General features: G+C 37.4%; 1 protein-coding gene across 9 annotated transcripts in view; it reads left to right on the top strand.

Moving 5' to 3' along the window:
* Nucleotides 1-18,847, top strand: part of LOC109072451 (phospholipid-transporting ATPase IA-like) — a 124,144-nt gene that overhangs the window by 100,221 nt on the left and 5,076 nt on the right. For all 9 annotated transcript variants that reach the window (XM_042770073.1, XM_042770077.1, XM_042770072.1 and 6 more), the window contains 4 exons: nucleotides 4,703-4,781; nucleotides 6,746-6,807; nucleotides 7,132-7,188; nucleotides 8,368-8,475. In XM_042770073.1, the coding sequence (XP_042626007.1) occupies nucleotides 4,703-4,781; nucleotides 6,746-6,807; nucleotides 7,132-7,188; nucleotides 8,368-8,475 (306 nt within the window). The remainder of the gene's footprint in view (nucleotides 1-4,702; nucleotides 4,782-6,745; nucleotides 6,808-7,131; nucleotides 7,189-8,367; nucleotides 8,476-18,847) is intronic.

Here is an 18,847-nt window from a genome sequence, read left to right as displayed (position 1 = left end):
CAGTGTTTGCACTGATGAGATGAACAGCCTACTGATTAAGGGATGATGTAAATACCAGATGAAACATTTATAATCTAAAAAATATGAAAAATTCTTAAAACTTATGCCATAAGGTAATGAATTTCTGTTGATGATGATGATGACCCTGTAGACAGGTCATGCTGAGTACACTTTTCTGACCTGTGTTTGGTGAAAAGTTTGGCACTCAGGCTGAAAACCCTGCTGAACAAACAGATCTTGTTACAACTCTCCACACCATAAAAATGCTGGTCAACAGCAGGACCTTGTTGGTTTAGCCATCCATTAAACTGTCCCTCTCTTTCAGCCTTTCTGCTTATCTGAAATGTCTTTGAGTGTTCATCTCCCTTTTTAGAAGGTCATAAACTATTCCAGGCCAGTATGAATGTGAAGCTTTGTCCACAGTGTCTGATAGGTATATATATAAAGACACTCCTAATTTAGTCTTTCAAAATTGTGCACCCAGAGTCTATAATATATGAATGTATATGAAAAAAAATAATGCAAAGGTTTTTGGCTTTCCTACTTTTTGTATGTACATTTACTTGGTCTTTAAAGCATTATTTAAAATAATAAGGTTTGTTAATGTTGTTAAAAGTTATAATCAAGTTTATCTAATATAACTATATTTTAGATCCCTATGATGCTTGATATGTCCTAGTAAAATTATGATACATGTTCTTTATTCCTTCTTCACTTTCAGACCTTAATAGTGTTAGTGTCTGTAAAGGACAAGCATATTTCCATCCTCTGTTGGTGTCTGTGACTGCTGGCTTTGTATCTGTTTGTGTTAATAAAGCTGTCTGGTCTCCAGCTCCGGCGTGTCTGCGCTGGTGTCACCTCACTGCCCTGCTCCACAGGCGTGGAGACCCGTTTACCACCACACTGACACAGATTACAAAAACCCTGGGGGCAGGAGGGAGAGAGAGGGAAAGACAGATTTACTGGCCATTTGTAACACAAACACCATCATTTTTACGTGTAAAATGTAAAGAAAAAAAGGATTAATCAATAACATAACAGTTTCTTGTTGGAAAAGGGAAAAGGGTGAATTCTGTATATTATTAGATAAAGGGCTACTACTTCTACTATATTGTAATAGGCTGCTTTCTGTTATTTTTCTATAATGAAATAATGAGAATGGAAACAAGGAGGCAAAGACAGAGTTAGTGGATGTATAAAGGGAAGTAATGAGATCGTCTGTGGAATAGAGTTGTCCTATTTGTGAATCAAAGATTCTTTTGAGTCCGATTTTTTTTCATCATCTCTGGAATAGCAGTAAATGATATATAAACTAATTGTACAAAACGTTTTTATTGAATCGATGAAACCAGTTCACAAAACTGGTCTAAACTATTTATTTACAAATCAGACTGAAATGGGCAAAGAAGTTCATTTTAGTATTGTTTAATGTAAATGAAACTTGTTGGTTGCCAGGGCATTGCTACATGGTATCAAGGTGTTCTAAGTGTTATTCAGCACAGTGCTGTGTGGTTTCTAACTTGTATATATCATATTAGACTGTATTACGTTATTTTCTCTATAATTTAGTAGCGAGGACAAAAGGTTTGCTTGGAAAAATAGAGGCAGTGACACAGTTTTTAGATGTTTAGTAGAAAATGCTGGATTCATTTGTTGAATAACAATGTCTGATTTGTGAACTGTTCTTTTGAGTCAGATTTTTATGACTCATTCACAAAAACAATCTAAAATATTTGTGTACAACTCCTACTGAAATAGTCTGAGATTTGCATTAGTCTTAGTTGTTTGTGTTTGTGTGTGTGTGTGTGCGGTGCCAGTGATAAAATACATATATAGTGTGTGAGTGTGTATATATATATATATATATATATATATATATATATATATATATATATATATATATATATATATATATATATATATATATATATATATATCTATATATATATATATATATATAGGAATACATGTATGCTGAATCATGGCTACAACAACCAGCTGTACGTGTGCTGCATCCCCGTTTTTAGACTTATGCACGTCATCTGTGTACAAAACAGATACTTTATTTGTAAATGGAAGCAGAGAGTGAAAGATCATTCATTAGATGGGGGAGAAACAAAGAGTGTGAAATATTTAGGTCTTTACCCACCATGTCCCCTTTCACATTTAATTACATAGCTTTGACACTAAAGTCTCCCTAATAACGAGAAATCCCCGAGTAGACACCAGGATAGTGGTTACTACAATCATTCAAGACACTGCAGCCTCTATCCCTCCTTTTTTTCTGCCACTTTCTCTTTTATTCTGTCCTTTTCTGGCTTTATTTGTAGCCCAACATAGGAGAAGAATTGGAGAAGGCTTATTAGAGCATCTGGCAATAGTTGGCACAAAATAAAGTTGATCCTTTCATGCTAGTTTAAGCAATTAAGCTGTCACACAGAATGCGGTGCTTTGCTTTAGGCAGGACAGACAGCCATTCACACCTACATTCTTAGCAACCTGTTTAGAAATGGAGGAGTTCAGGGCCTCCCTGTGACAAATGATTATGAACATTTATTGATTTCATTAGCATTCATTGCAGGACTGTGCGTGTAAAGCACCGGGTGAGGGTGAGAACAGGTTGTTTCGCATGGCACTTGGATCATGTTTTGTTTTGGGTGGTTGCTAGATTCTTCTAAGTGTTTTTAATGTTTTGCTATGCAGTTGCTGAGATGTTCTGGATGGTTGCTGCGTCAAAAAATCCCACCCCTTGATATCTTATCCATAGATATGACTCAAGTCCTTAAGTCTTTTAAAAAAAAATTGCCTACTAAATGAAAATCTCAAGTGCAATTACTGCGGGTGGATTAATATCCATAGCTTAGTACAGGATGGGTTATGAAAATTTAGATTTTAAGTATGAACTTAGCAAACACCACTTATTCCAAAGCATATGAGGGGTGTGCTTTAGTGCCCTTCTGCGGTGTGTTTCATGGGTTTAGGATGAGCCGACTATCTGAGGGCCGGAGCCCTGAGCATTGTTTTGCTTTGCCGATGGCAGAGGTGAGGGGGTCAGGGCAGAGAGGTCATACAGGGCCTCTGTGAAACAACACAGAATAAGACAATCTCAGGATATTCCTCTTTTCTCTCACTCTCTCATTCTCCTCTCATTTCTCTGCATCCCATCCCCTCACGAGGTTTCATAGCCACCACACAGTTGGATTTGGAAAGGTAGATCCATTATTCAGTAAGATTTTTTTTACTTATTGCTTATTTAATACATGTATTCAGGTAGGGTGTATTAAATTCATTAAAAGTGACACTAAAGACTGGAGCTACTAAAAATACAGCTGCCATCACAGGAATAAATTACTTCTTAAAATATATCAAACAGTTAAAACAGTTTTCAATTGTAATAATATTGCTCTGTATCTTTGATCAAATCCAGCCTTAGTAGCATAAGAGACATTATGACCCCAAATTTTGAAGGGAAGTGTGTGTGTGTGTGTGAGAGAGAGAGAGAGAGATTTTATTCTTTTGCATAACTTGTAACCTTTCCCATACGTCCACAGCATGGTTCATTTAACATTTGTTGTAAAATACATATTTTATAAAATTTTATAAGGATCTTTAAAGGAAATTAAATTTGTGTTGGTAATTTAAGAATTTAAGTCTTTTTCCTCACTTAAAACTATATTATGAAGTTATTGCCATAAAGTCCTAATTGATAGAAATAATACAGTGTTTGAGGGAAATTAGCATAGAAGCTATCTATTCCTGAACCAGTTTCATTCACAAAATGGACCTCTCTAGCAGACACTCAAAATCTGGTTCATTCCAATAACATTTTTGTTCATATGGAGAAATGTTTATTTATTTTAGTGAATTAATTTAAAAAACTTACTTGACATTTTAATACTGTTGACTGTCTCTCAGCACAAGTATTATGCTGTTTTACTTATAAATATGGGAATAATCTGTTGTGTCTGTGGGCAGTGAACAGTCTCAGACTTTGCAGAGGTGAAAAGATCAACACCAAGAAAAAAAAATGGGGTTTGGAAACTGGACCTGTGATGAGCCTGATTTAATTTCACGGCTGTTTCATGCTGCATCACCCATTAGTGTTTTGATTGGCCATGTCCATGCATAATGTCAATTCAAAACAAGGCAGTTTTGGAGGAGGATATTTGTTTAAATGGTACATCCAAAGTCCACATGCCCTTGTATACAATCGCAGACACTCAAAGACTTCATGCCGTACCTGTATAAGCGATAGTTTTTCCATGCTCCCAAATAACCATGCACTGTAGCGACAGACTCATACATCTTAATTTCTTAAACTTGTCTGTAATTGTACTAAAAGTATCCATTAAGGATTTTTGTTTTTTTCACAACTCACAAAGGAATGATTGGGGAAACTAACTAACTGCAGCAACAAGAGAAGGGATGGCAGAAAAACACAGTTTACTGACATCTCTCATATAGTTGGCGCGCCTCCCCTCTCCCTCTTTCTTGCTCTCTCCTCACTCACAGGATATACAAAGTGTCTGTCAGCGGGGAGGCCATTGAGCATGGAGGCCTGACAAACTTTCCACTTAGACTAGCGCTGAGAACACACAAAGGCCCCGTGTCAGGGGTCACCAGCAGGGTTAGGGTGGCCATCGTCTTTCTCATGCCTCTCTTCTCTCTTTTTTTCCTCCGCCCCTCCTCCACTCTGCTGCAGGTCTTCTGGGCTCATTGTCTGAACGGCCTGTTTCACTCAGTCATCCTCTTCTGGTTTCCTCTCAAGGCCTTCCAGCACGGTAAGCACACATACACACACTCTCTCACACTACTTTTAGTTTTGTTTTATTTTTGAGGTCAGTGGGTGTCATATTGAAAGACGTGTCTACTCTCGCTTCAGCTTAATTGCTTCTCATTTGCCACCATGAATATCTCAAGATCACTCATATACACAACACTAAATATATAAAACTGTCATCATTAATCATGCCTTTCCAATCCTGTATGACTTTCTTCCATTAAACACAAAAAATATCTTTATTACTTACTTTTTTTAATATACCGTAATGAAAGTGAATGAGGACTGTGGCTGTCAAGCTTCAAAAGTTGCACTATAAAATCATAATAAAAATGGTCTATACGTCTTATGTATTATATTCCAAATCTATTAATGCTATATGATTTCTTTGTTTGACGAAATGGGCCTAATTTTAATTGAATATTTTTGGAACCGATTATTCAGATTTAGTTGAACTTTGTGAACGAATCAATCACGAGGTTTTGTGAACGTGATTCACGGATTCATTTAAAGATTCAGCTCATAATGACTTCTGAGTCATTCTTCTGAGTTTCTCTCATTAACATGTCATGGAGAGCTAAAACAGCCAATTTTAGTCAATAACTAACAATTTTGGCCTGTTCCTCACACAAATTTATCAACAAATCTATACTTTTATGTTGCTTTTTTTGTCATTTCAAAGCTTTACATTAAATAATGACAGTTTTCATTTTGGTATAATTTAGTAAATTGCTCTGTGGTCTGTAATTTGCTCTTTACATGTATTCGTAAGTGTAAGCATGTACAAAGGAGTGTGTAAAGCATGTGAACAGATTTTGTGTGTGTGTGTGTGTCAGCACAATTATCTGGCTGACTGCAGGACCACACAGTCAGAATCAAACCTGCTTTTTAAACAAAGCACTGGAGACTCTGTCTGACTGACAGCCTGTCAGCACCACACGCACACACACACACACACACACACACACACACACACACACACACACACACACTGAAACACACATACCTTCCTGATCCACATGTGGCGTCCGTTGTGTTTCGCTGTGCCAGAGTGCTGATGGTTTTGGATCATCCGCTCTCACTTACAGTCGGGGAATGACTAATACTCCTCCACTAAACCACACTGCCATGTGTGCACTTTTGTGTGTGGCTTTTCCAGATTTTATGCAGCATTTACCATTTAATTGGAGATGTTTGCTGAAGCAATTAGCACAAGCCAATAGCTATCATCCTGAAAAGGCAAGAAAAACCAGATTGTCTCTACGGTCAATTAATCCTCAGTGATTTAGGGAGATCTCTTTTCCAAACCTCTCTGTACAGCTGTCAACAACTCCTTTACACCCACTCTTACTTTTTATTCACATGACCATTGGAGCACAGGTGGGTCATAAGAAGAGGATAAGTTTGTAACTGTAACAAGATAACTTGTTGTTTCAGATTAAACGGGCATAAATGCTTTATTGGCCTTTGGCCACTTTCTTGAGGATGGGAAATGGGGAGAAAGGGTAGAAATCCGTAAAGAGGTCAGATGCAAACTTGCATGTCCCTCATGAGCACCACAGCTCCACTAGGCCATGGCTATGACCCTAACAGGACATCCTAGAGAATGTTTTAAACACTTTTTACACTTTTTTAATTCTTATTCAATACAGGTTACGCTCTGTCAATAGAATTTGTGGAACAATATTTTTGACTTAATACCTAATTTTGTTCCTCTTATGTTAAAAATCCTGAGGCTAAATCATATCAAGTCAAAATTGTAATTTTTGCAGTGAGACTGCATTTCAACACCATGTATATATGTGAACAGTCCTTTTCTGGTATTCTTGTCCATTTAAATGTGAGCATTAGAGCCCTCTTGAGCTCAACAACTTAATGGAGTATCTAGCACCGTCCCACTGAGCTGTGTTTGTATGTACATGTGATCCTTCACTCTAAAAGCCTTCTTGTTGATTCTCCTCACAGATACTGTCTTTGGAAACGGAAAGACACCAGACTATCTCCTCTTAGGCAACATGGTTTATACAGTAAGTGCATTTAGGTCCTCAGATCCTCACAAAGCATCTCTGTGTCCTCCCCGTCTCCTGACACTTTGTCCTGGTTGTCCTGCTGTGAAATGTTCCTTCTGTGCAGAGTCTGGCCTCACTGAGGATTTTTGCTCCCTTTTTTGCAAAAGTTTTATGCACTGAAATGAAAATGAAATCGATCTGCTCTATTTCAAACTGTACTCCAAACAGAAACTGTTTGGAAGTTCCTGTCTGCTGACTGTCTCTCATTAGATCTTACGTCTTTACAATTGAATCTGTTTATGTGTACATGCAACCTCAGATAAGAACATGTCTCTCTTTCAGTTTGTGGTGATCACAGTGTGTCTGAAGGCTGGGCTGGAGACATCGTCCTGGACCATGGTGAGCATTTGGAAGACTCTTTCCATCCCTCTCTCTCTTTTCTCTCCCATTTCACTGTGTCCTCCCGTTTCCTTTGACTTTATTGTCCCTCTATCAGTAGAAACATGCTCCTCCACCCCTCTCACTCCTCTCACTCACACTTTTCTTCTGCCGCTGATGTCATGGAAAAGTTCAGAGCATTCAAAAATGATGTCATGGTTGCATTGCTAATCAAAGCATTTATTCACAAATGCAATTATAGTGCAGTGTTGCTTAAATTTTATTACTATTAGAAATTGTATTGCTATTATGGTGCTTGCAAGGCAAATGCTCACAACATAAAAAATAAAAAAAACATACAATATCACATTAAAATTATAAAAAAACACAAAAAAAATAAAAATATTGAAAAATAAAATTTTTATTTAAATTAATTTTTATTTTTTTTTTTTTTATTTATTGAATTTAAAATTTTTTTGGATTGTTTTCTTTTTGAAGTTTGAATTTTAAAATATAGTAATTTAGAAGTCTGGGGTAATGACTGCTAAATATTCAGCTTTGCCATCACAGGAATAAATTATAATTTAAAATGTATTCAAACGGAAAACAGTTCTTTTAAATTGTAATAAAAGTTCACACTATTACTGTATTTTTAATCAAGTAAATGCAGCATTAGTGAGCATAAGAAATCTTTAAAAATCTTAATAATTCCAAATTTTTGACTATTAGTGTGTGTTTGTGTGTGTGTCTGTGCGCCCTACTGTATATACGTATGCCATAAAAAAAAAGTTGAATGCATGCATGTTAAATTCAGTCTTTTTCACTACACTCTATTTTTGCAAGTGTAATTTTCATAAAATCACATGATGTTTGTGTGGTTTTGGAGCGTTCACATGTGGTTCCAATGTTTCAGATGTGCAAATTTCAAGCCTTCAAATGCTTTCAAATGCTTGATGATCATGTTATTAAACAAAAACACGTGTGTAACATGCTCCCATATGTGCACACTTGTGATTTAGCATGTGTTCATGTAAAATTCATGTGTGTTAAGGGTTGTTGTTATGTATGTCACTACTCTAAAACTAAAATACATCTTTCATATGAGATTTTGGGCTGTTTGAGTGTCAGGGTGCCAGTATTATTAGCAGAATGACGTATCTCCTCAATTTACTGTGTTTTCTAATCTTTTCTGGCTTATAGTTCAGCCACATTGCCATCTGGGGCAGCATTGGATTGTGGGTAGTCTTCTTTGGCATCTATTCCTCACTATGGCCTCTGATTCCTCTGGCCCCGGATATGTCAGGAGAGGTAAAACATACAGTACAAACATGCTTATTTACACTACTGGTTTTTGCTGTTTTTTTTAAGAATGTATTAAATTGATAAGAAGTGACAGCAGAGACATTTATAATGTTACAAAAAATGTTCTTTCTGTCTTAACTTACTTTCTATCGTAGCTTTCTTTCTATCGTTCATCAAACACCCAGTGTTTGGGATTGACAGACTCATTTTCTTGCAGGGCTCGAAATGTCCTTTTCACATAGCAGCTTACAGTAGCGACTTAAATTCTATCTTTATGAACATGCAACAGGAGTAAAGCTCATTCTGTTCGTGTCTATCACCTGTAACCATAGCGACTGTGACTAAAGTAAAATCAAAGATGGTGACGTTCATAAAACTGAAAAGTATTGTCACATTTGACACGAAAGTCCAATCAATGTGTGAGTTTATCCACCAAATCTTCAATAACCAACAGCAGAATGAGAGTGGAGAATTTGTCATGCACACACCACACATGAAAACCCACAACATTCCCTTGACATGCCTATGTGCAGCACAGAGTGACTCTCTTGTATACTGTATTCTGCTTCTGTGTGAATGTAGCCTTAAAGTGATTTCTGTTGAGGAATAATGTGACACTGAAGACTGCAGTAATGGCTGCTGAAAATTCAGCTTTGCCATCACAGGAATAAACTATTTTTTTTTTAAGCAAATTTGTCCTCAGACTATACTAAAACACACACATAGCCCATCCTTATCCTTGGGGCTCTGGATGTGTCAGGTGATATAAAACACACACAGAGACCACCCTTTTTCTTGCCTGGGGTTCTACACTATCTATGCCATAATCTGCGCATTAAGAGTTTGTGTGTGTTCATTAGGGTGAGCATGGGGCTGGAAACTCTATACCTCCATAAGGCCTCAGGGCACCATAGGTCTCTGCTCTTTTCTCACCTCATAATCTCCTAATGAGGCCTAATAGGCCTTATTTGTGTCACCTGTGAGGAAGAGCAGTTTAAAAACATCTGCAACTGCTTGTGCAAACAAAGAAATCCTGGAGTCTAGACAGAATACTTGTGTTTATAATAGTTTTGTATATTTTTCATTCAAAGGTAATACAAGTTCATTTATGTTTGCTATTTATTGATATATTGTCTGTACACCAATATTAGAATGCTCTGTTCACATACTTTGTTGGCGTTGTCTAAATACTCTCGAAAGCATCCAAGGTTTTTGTCCCAGCATCTGGCATTGTGTAACAGTAGCCTCTTCCTCTCATGTGTGTCCTGCACACCCGGCCTGAATGGCCAATCAAGTGGGCTCGTTTATCAGCTCTTTCCCTATACATGTAGGGTAGTAGAGATCAGACCCCTGAGGCTAAGGGTAACCCAATGCCGAGGGGAACCATAGCCAACAGCACTACATCAGAAGAGAGGGGGGCGCCTGAGAGAGTGCACACCTGAACACACCTCTGGGCCACCTAACACTGATCTCTAACTGCTGCCACAGCTGCCTGAAGGGCTGAGAAAGGGGAAAACGATTATGATGAAAATACATGCCACACCATTAAATCTATTTAGTTGAATTGTCACTCTAACATATCACACTTACAGTAATGAATCGTTATTTTGACATTTTCATGGTACTTCAAGTTTGGAGATAGAATTGTTGCATAATTCTAAACGAATAGATTATGATGCACAAATAAATGTAAAGAGATTAACAAAAATGTATGATAAAGTGTATGAGCAGCTATGTGCATCTCTTTCCCTAAACAATTTTCAGAAACAGCTACTAGTTGATTGCTTTAGTTTTAGGGCTCTTGTCGACTAGTTGTAAATCACATAATTGCATCTCAAAAGGAATTTTTTTTTCAACATTCTAGTGTACTTGTGTGGCATAGCGTTATATGGTAACCTGTGACTGCTACATTTTTAATTTTTTAGTGTCACACCAATGTGACAGTGAACCTTGAATTTATAATATTACAAGAGAATGAAACCACAGACCTTTGAGATGGTCTGAACTGCTCTAAAAACCTCTTAAATTAGCCAAGAGTTGCTCAGAGGCTGAAAGGAACCATGAAAGCATTAGGCATGGCATGACATCATTGTGTCATCTTGTGTGTGGGATGCACTCTGTAGTCATTTACAACATTAGTAGCTCACTAGTCAGTGAGTTAGTGACAAGTGAACAATTGCTAAATTAGTAAAGTTGAGTTGCTATGTACTCTTAAATAATGAATGTTAACAATATTCTTTTGATCTAGTTGTCTGCCGCACTAGTTCAGACAGTCTTATCACACTGTGTCCCACTCAAGGCAACTTGAGATACTGTGTTCAACATCAAGAGCCTGCCAATTATCCAACTATCACCTCACCTGCCATTACAAAACCCTTCTCATCTCACACACCTGTTAAAGACACACATACACACACACATTCAGCCAGTCATGTCATGAATGCACCTTTGAACAGACGCACATCACATCCTGCATCCAAAAGCATGTAGAATTTAGATAACACTCTAAAGAAAGTCACAGCGGATAAAACAAGCACTACAACAATGCAGAAAAGATCTTTAGTTGTCAGAGGCATGATGTAACGGTTAGCTGTAGCCGCATTGAAAGTGTTCTGTGGTGCATTCCTCTCCATTCTTCCATTGAATGCAGCAGACAGGTCTGTTTTATTCAAGTGCACCTGGTATCTGTGTCAGACAGACCATTCATCTTGTTCCACTCTCTTTGATGTACAAGATTTCACCTTAGGAGCCTCACTATCTCTATCAGCAGATAAAACTACAGCCTACTGCTGCTCTTGTAACACTGCATGCTGGAAAATCCTAAATGTTCGTTTTCATTTCAAATTACACTATTTCAAAAAGCTACTGCTTTACATATTTACAGTATATAATATAATAAATATTTTTTTCCCAATTTAATTATTTTTATTCTAAATGTTCGTTTTCATTTCAAATTATATTATCAGCTAACAATTTTAATTGAAAAAATTAACGTGAATTTTTCAGAATGTCTTGATATTTCATTTGTTCCTCTTTTGCTTTATTGGCAGCAGCACTTGAGTTGCAGCAATTCCAGAAGTTTGTGTAAAACCTGATGATCATGTTCTCCAACATAAATTGGGATGATTCTAATTGCATCTTGTGCTCAATGGAAGCAAGAACATCTGACCATCTGTTCATTAGTAACTTAGAAATAGAGCACAATCTAAAATATAAATCGTAGTAAGTCCTGGAATTTGCTATTTATTATCTGGCTTTAATTAGATGTTGAATTCTAGATTTTCAGTGTTGTCTCATGCTTTTGGACCCCACTCTATAAAGAATGTGTGGGATGTTTCTTTTAAAGTTTCTCTATTTGTGGCATTTTGAGGACTAAAGTGCCACAAATAGAGAAATTGTGTCTTACTAGTTAGTGATGGAGATTTGACTTCTAACTCTGGAAATCAGTAAAACCTGAGCAGCCTATGATCCTCATGGTATAAGAGATGAGGATTGTTTTAAAGTAATATTTTTCCAGTACATCAGTGTATGTGTTTTCAGATAGTTTTTCCTAAATTTCCCTCAATGCATGGAGATGTTCCATGCTGAGAGTGGAACATGAGGTTAATGGGATATTACAGTATGTAGTTTTCCATACTGGACACTCAAAGGCCTTGTGAATACCTCCATCCCTCATGCCTCGAGATGACAGCAGCTGAGTATTGCTGTATTTGCAGGCCCTGTTGGAATTAGATGTCTCTGTTGCTTTTCTTCTCCCTCTGTTTTTCTCTCTCTTTCCAAAACAACAGGCATTAGATGGGACTCCAGCTGTATTTCACCATCTCATCCATTGAGGCTTTGAATCTCTGTGCTCTACACATTCAAACCACAAACTGACTAGAGGAACATTTGAGCGTTTACAATTAGGATGTTTATATACAAGTTGACATTAGAATTTTTGAGTAACTGACTTGGCTCATAATAAAAGCATATTTGAATTAATTGCAAGTGGAATATTTAGTTTTTGGGAAAAGAGGCAAAAACATTCTTAATTTTTTTGCACATGACTTTGTACATGTGTGAACATGGATAAAGTCGGTTTGGCTCAGCCGTTAGTATGTACAGTCGTGGCCAAAAGTTTTGAGAATTACATAAATATTAGTTTTCAAAAAGTTTGCTGCTAAACTGCTTTTAGATCTTTGTTTCAGTTGTTTCTGTGATGTACTGAAATATAATTACAAGCACTTAATACGTTTCAAAGACTTTTATCGACAATTACATGACATTTATGCAAAGAGTCAGTATTTGCGTGTTGGCCCTTCTTTTTCAGGACCTCTGCAATTCGACTGGGCATGCTCTCAATCAACTTGTGGGCCAAATCCTGACTGATAGCAACCCATTCTTTTATAATAACTTCTTGGAGTTTGTCAGAATTACTGGGTTTTTGTTTGTCCACCCGCCACTTGAGGATTGACCACAAGTTCTCAATGGGATTAAGATCTGGGGAGTTTCCAGCCCATGGACCCAAAATTTCAACATTCTGGTCCCCGAGCCACTTAGTTATCACTTTTGCCTTATGGCACGGTGCTCCATCGTGCTGGAAAATTGCATTGTTCTTTACCAAACTGTTGTTGGATTGTTGGAAGAAGTTGCTGTTGGAGGGTGTTTTGGTACCATTCTTTATTCATAGCTGTTTTTTTGGGCAGAATTGTGAGTGAGCCCACTCTCTTGGATGAGAAGCAACCCCACACATGAATGGTGTCAGGATGCTTTACTGTTGGCATGACACAGGACTGATGGTAGCGCTCACCTTTTCTTCTCCGGACAAGCCTTTTTCCAGATGCCCCAAACAATCGGAAAGGGGCTTCATCGGAGAATATGACTTTGCCCCAGTCCTCAGCAGTCCATTCACTATACTTTTCTTCAGAAGATCAATCTGTCCCTGATGTTTTTTTGGAGAGAAGTGGCTTCTTTGCTGCCCTTCTTGACACCAGGCCATCTTCCAATTGTCTTCGCCTCACTGTGCGTGCAGATGCGCTCACACCTGCCTGCTGCCATTCCTGAACTGGTGGCATTCCGATCCCGCAGCTGAATCCTCTTTAGGAGACGATCCTGGCACTTGCTGGACTTTCTTGGACGCCCTGAAGCCTTCTTTACAAGAATTGAACCTCTTTCCTTGAAGTTCTTGATGAACCTATAAATTGTTGATTTAGGTGCAATCTTAGTAGCCACAATATCCTTGCCTGTGAAGTCATTTTTATGCAACGCAATGATGGCTGCACGTGTTTCTTTGCAGGTCACCATGGTTAACAATGGAAGAACAATGATTTCAAGCATCACCCTCCTTTTAACATGTCAAGTCTGCCATTCTAACCCAATCAGCCTGACATAATGATCTCCAGCCTTGTGCTCGTCAACATTCTCACCTGAGTTAACAAGATGATTACTGAAATGATCTCAGCAGGTCCTTTAATGACAGCAATGAAATGCAGTGGAAAGGTTTTTTTGGGATTAAGTTAATTTTCATGGCAAAGAAGGACTATGCAATTTATCTGATCACTCTTCATAACATTCTGGAGTATATGCAAATTGCTATTATAAAAACTTAAGCAGCAACTTTTCCAATTTCCAATATTTATGTAATTCTTAAAACTTTTGGCCACGACTGTAGTCCCTAAAGCCAAAGTGCCAGGCCGAGGATGAATGACCACATCTGGATTGTTCTCATCTCATATTTACCATCACAATGGGTGGTATTAACATTCTTGGGCCAACATTATCACTGGCAGGCATGAGCAGCCAAACTCTGCTATTTCACAGCACCGCTGATTAGTGCACCCAGGCATAGTTAATCCATCCTGTCAATCACCAGAGGAAGTTACTACATGGGATCAAATGATAAACACTCAGACTCAGTTTGCCTGGTTTAAGCGTTAATAGAATCGGTCAACGTTCACTTTCAGGTTTTGAAAGACCTGATTGAAGATTTTAAATGGTCTGTGTGTGCTTCTGACAGAGCAACATAGTAATTTTGATTAATTACAGTTTGTGCATGAAAGTTTGTGTATGTCAACTTATTGTGGTTTACAGTGTGTGCTTATATAGAGTTTGTTTTTGTCAGATTTCCATTTAGCATCTGCTTTTGTCCAAGTTGCATGTACGATGTGGTCAAATCCAATAGGGAAATGTGATCATCTAACCCCCTATTCAGTGGTAACTTTAGTTTAGCTTTAGTGAAGAGCCCTTCAAACCGCACACATGCCAGCTCTGGAGAACACATTCAGTGCTTTGATTGCTTATGACAAAGGATGGGATGCTTTGTTTGTGTGCATATCTTTGCACAATTACTTTAAGTATTTGCATACTTAATATTTTGCATGCATGTTGTTTTTAATGTAAAGAGAGGGGAGAAAAATCAGCTTCAGCTATTAACTTTGTTTTTAGACCATTGGTACACCATCTAGGACCGTAAACAAATCCAAAGTCCCATCAATTTTAAGCTGGTTTTTGGAACATTGTGGCTGGCTACTAGCTTAACTGTTTTATTCCAGCAGGAAATTTGCATGATGTGTGTGTATGTATCTGTTTGACAATATGTCCGGCAGACAGAGGGAGTCGATGTCCTGTCTAAACAGTTGATGCAGACACCCTTGATTGCCAGCCTAGACGAGGCCATAGTGTTTTATTATTCTGCCGTAAATATACACCTATGGCCTGCATGCTCCCAAAAGCCAGCTAGATTTTGTCTTTTACCAGAACTATCCATAGAAATTGTTAGAAAAAACATACTATATGAAACTTTGTAAGTTCTCTTTATCATTTTAATTTGTAGCATAGTATTCCCATTTATTGGTTAAGAGTATTTATAACATAAAACTTAGCAGGAAAACATTAATAAAGTTTGACATTGTACATTCATAGTTATTGACTTTTGTAACCTTCCCACCACTGGTTTTATTCGTACTTGATGTTTTTGAGCCCCTCTGGTCCTGTCTGATTGTTCAATACATTGGTCCCCAATGAAAATTATTTAACTGCCATTATCAAAGAGAAAATTACATGTTACCTCTGGGACTGTCGAATTTCAGCACAACATAAATATCTTTTCACCAATGCACAATTTTCTCTAATTCTCCTTGGCAACACACAACACTTGTTTCATTCAGGGTCAAAGATAACATTTGTAAAATGGAGGAAGCCATTCAGATTTCCAGTCATTTGGGATTTCCTGCCTCCCAGTTGTTTTGTTAGACATCAAAGTCTATTTTCCTGTAATGGTGAGTAGATTAGCTAATTTAGAACACCTGAAAGCTTTGGTAGATTGCTCCAAGCAGGTGTGCCTCTTGGCTTTGTGCTGGGGCCTATACTGGTTTAGATTACAGGACGTTGATTTGTCTCGGAGTGCCGAGTTTAGACAAGTGGTGCAAGCATGTATGTTGAATGGTATTACAAGGGGGTGGATCGGCGCTCTTTGACATTTAATGACAGGTATTTTCAATGCAGCTAAGCCAAAACAAACAGGATAAGCAAAGACAACTGCATCTCACGCCCCACTAGCCCATGCCAGGATATCTTGTGAATCAGACCCTGTGGAACAACAGAGCACCATTTCTTTTACTCTGTTTCTCTCTCCTTTTCTCTTTCTGTCTCTCCAATTTCCTTCTATCCTCAAAGACTTTCGCACTCTTCACTTTGGATGTGCCTGTTATGATTAAGATGTTTTACAATGAAAAGACACATTCTCCACAAACTACTGTAATTAACTGAGAAATTGATGTTTTTGAAGACCTTTATCATTACCTCACTGATTGTCTTAGTATCACCCAGTTCAAGACTGCTTAATCTGTTCACTGCTTGTTTATTTAATTAATGAGTGTATTTTAGTAGATGGATGTTCTGAAACTGGCCTTGCTTTGGCTCTCATTAGCCGCGTTTCCACTTTTGGGCCAAAAGCGGGCATGCTATTGAGTGCCAGGGCCAGTCGCATTTCACTGTCACTTCCGGGGCTTGATCGTGCCTCATCGGTGCTTCCTCGGGGCCAATGGCCAGGGATTTTTGGCCCGACAAAAACCTTGGGCCAAAGCGTGCCAACTGGGGCTAGAGGAGTGGTTGTGAACAAAGGCGGAGTTTTTCCGCATCTGGAGAGCGTCAACGTGCCGCATATCATTTCATAGTTTACAGCTATAACATCAGCATTAAAGACTTTTTAAATAATTTTAGCTCAAAACTCACTTTCAGACAGCAACGAGTTTTTAAAATAACTTCTGTTTGAGATCTGATGTGGATTATGATCACCATATAAGGCAGAAATATTTATATGCGATGCAAAGTACTACACATGCTAGCCGCGTTAGCTCCGCGTATGTCATGGTTTTTGTTCGGGAGCTGCCTCTGCTACTCAGGTCGTAGGCTATTTTTGATGGAAAAAAATAAAATATGATGTATACTGTGACTACAAATAAACAGAAACAGACTCGATTGAATAGATTGAATTGAAATAGTAGGCTATTTGTCCTCTTTCTTTTGTTAAACAACAGTTCATACCGCATTATTTCTGTGTGACTAATTTTCAATCCTGATAAATTAATTCATTATATGATCAGTGTATCACTTATTATTGTAAAACATCGATACTTTTGGATTTAAATCTTTAACAAAGCATGCAAACAAATGGCCACTTTTATCATGTTCGTTTTGTGATCACGTTAGTTCAAGTGACTTTCTAATTATTTTTTTGATAAATCTTCTCTTTGTTGGTGAAATGATGGGGTTGCATGACGTTGTTCCAGAGAGGCGTATAAAGGGCAGGTTTTAGTGAAGCGCAGTGGAGCTTCTGGCCCGACAGTGGAAACACATCGTGATTTTAGGCTCTGTGCTACAGGTCCGAGACTATTAGCCCCACCTGGCCCCTTTAAAGTACTGGCTCGCACTGGCCAGACAGCAGAAAAAAAACAGCTATTTAGGAATCATCTGTTAAGGTTGATATAACGTTTTTATTCTGTTCCAATTTATCCTACAGTTATGAACTGATTCAGTAAAGTAATGAAGACTTATGTGTCTGAATTTTGCCCTTAGTACCATGAAGTGCTTTCTAAGAGTGAATGGTGGTAACATCCAGCAATCTTGACTGTTATAACAGATAGTGCTGTTTATGCATATCTGAGTTCATCCATTTTAAAATATGACCCAAATAATGGCCCTCACAGCTTTTTCTTAATCTCATCCCGGGTTAAAATAGTTTGGAAGAAACATTAGGCACTTTTAACTGTTTGGGTTGGTGTCTTTGGTGTGATTGCAGTGGTTAGTATTCCTTTACATATGCATTTCTTATTCACACACATAGGGGAGAGTGTTTATTTTTATTTTATTTATTTATTTATTTATTTATTTATTTATTTATTTATTTATTTATTTATTTATTACTAAAATGCCTAATTATATTTCAGTCAACTTACTTGTGAAAGTAAGCTCTGTAACAGAAATAACATGAAATAGCATTTGAACTATTATATAAATAATATAAATATTATTTGAAAAGTGGTCCAGTGATGTTGGAGGTTAACTGTAATGTGAATTAATAGTTACTATATTGCAAATACAAAAAATAACTAGAAAAAGCATCTGTTACACTGTTATATGCTTAAATGTTAAATGCTTAATTTATTAATCCTGTTATATTATTTTGATATGTTATTACAATTTAAAACAATTGTTTTCTATTAAAATATATTTTTTAAAATGTAATTTATTCCTGTGATTGCAAAGCTGAATTTTCAGCATCATTACTGCAGTCTTCAGTATCACATGATCCTTCAGTAATCATTCTTATATGCTGATTTGCTGCTCAAATAACATTTGATTACTGTTGAAAACAGTTGCTTAATATTTTTTTTTATTGATTAAAATTTGATTAATAGTAAGTTCAAAAGAACAGCATTTACTTGGAATAATAAAAAAATATTTTCTAACATTATAAATGTTTTTACTGTCACTTTTGACCAATTTAATGACTACTTGCTATGCCAACATTGTGTGTGTGTGTGTGTGTGTGTGTGTGTGTGTTTCTGACAGGCAGAGACAGCTGTGTAATGATAGACCCTTTTTTTTTTTTTTTTTTTTTTTATAAATATGGTGACATCTTACCCCACTGTCTCCCATGTATCATATGAAGAAGGCATTCTGATAGGTCAGGGTCATCATTTGGGATCAGGGTTTTAGAGAGGTGATCTGGGAAGTACCATTAGCAGTTCACATTTGGGATCCGTACTCCAGCCAACTGCCTCTCTCATCTGTCTCTCATTTCACCTCTTCTTGTCTGTCTGGCTTCTCACACACATTTAAAATGTACCAGGATGAGACGCATTCCAGTCCCGCTTAACTAGATTACATCTTTTAAGTT

This window comes from Cyprinus carpio, chromosome A14 (genome assembly GCF_018340385.1).
Source record: "Cyprinus carpio isolate SPL01 chromosome A14, ASM1834038v1, whole genome shotgun sequence".
NCBI lineage: Eukaryota > Metazoa > Chordata > Actinopteri > Cypriniformes > Cyprinidae > Cyprinus > Cyprinus carpio.
Note: the sequence above shows the minus strand (reverse complement) of the source record. Positions and strands in the feature narration are given on the sequence as shown.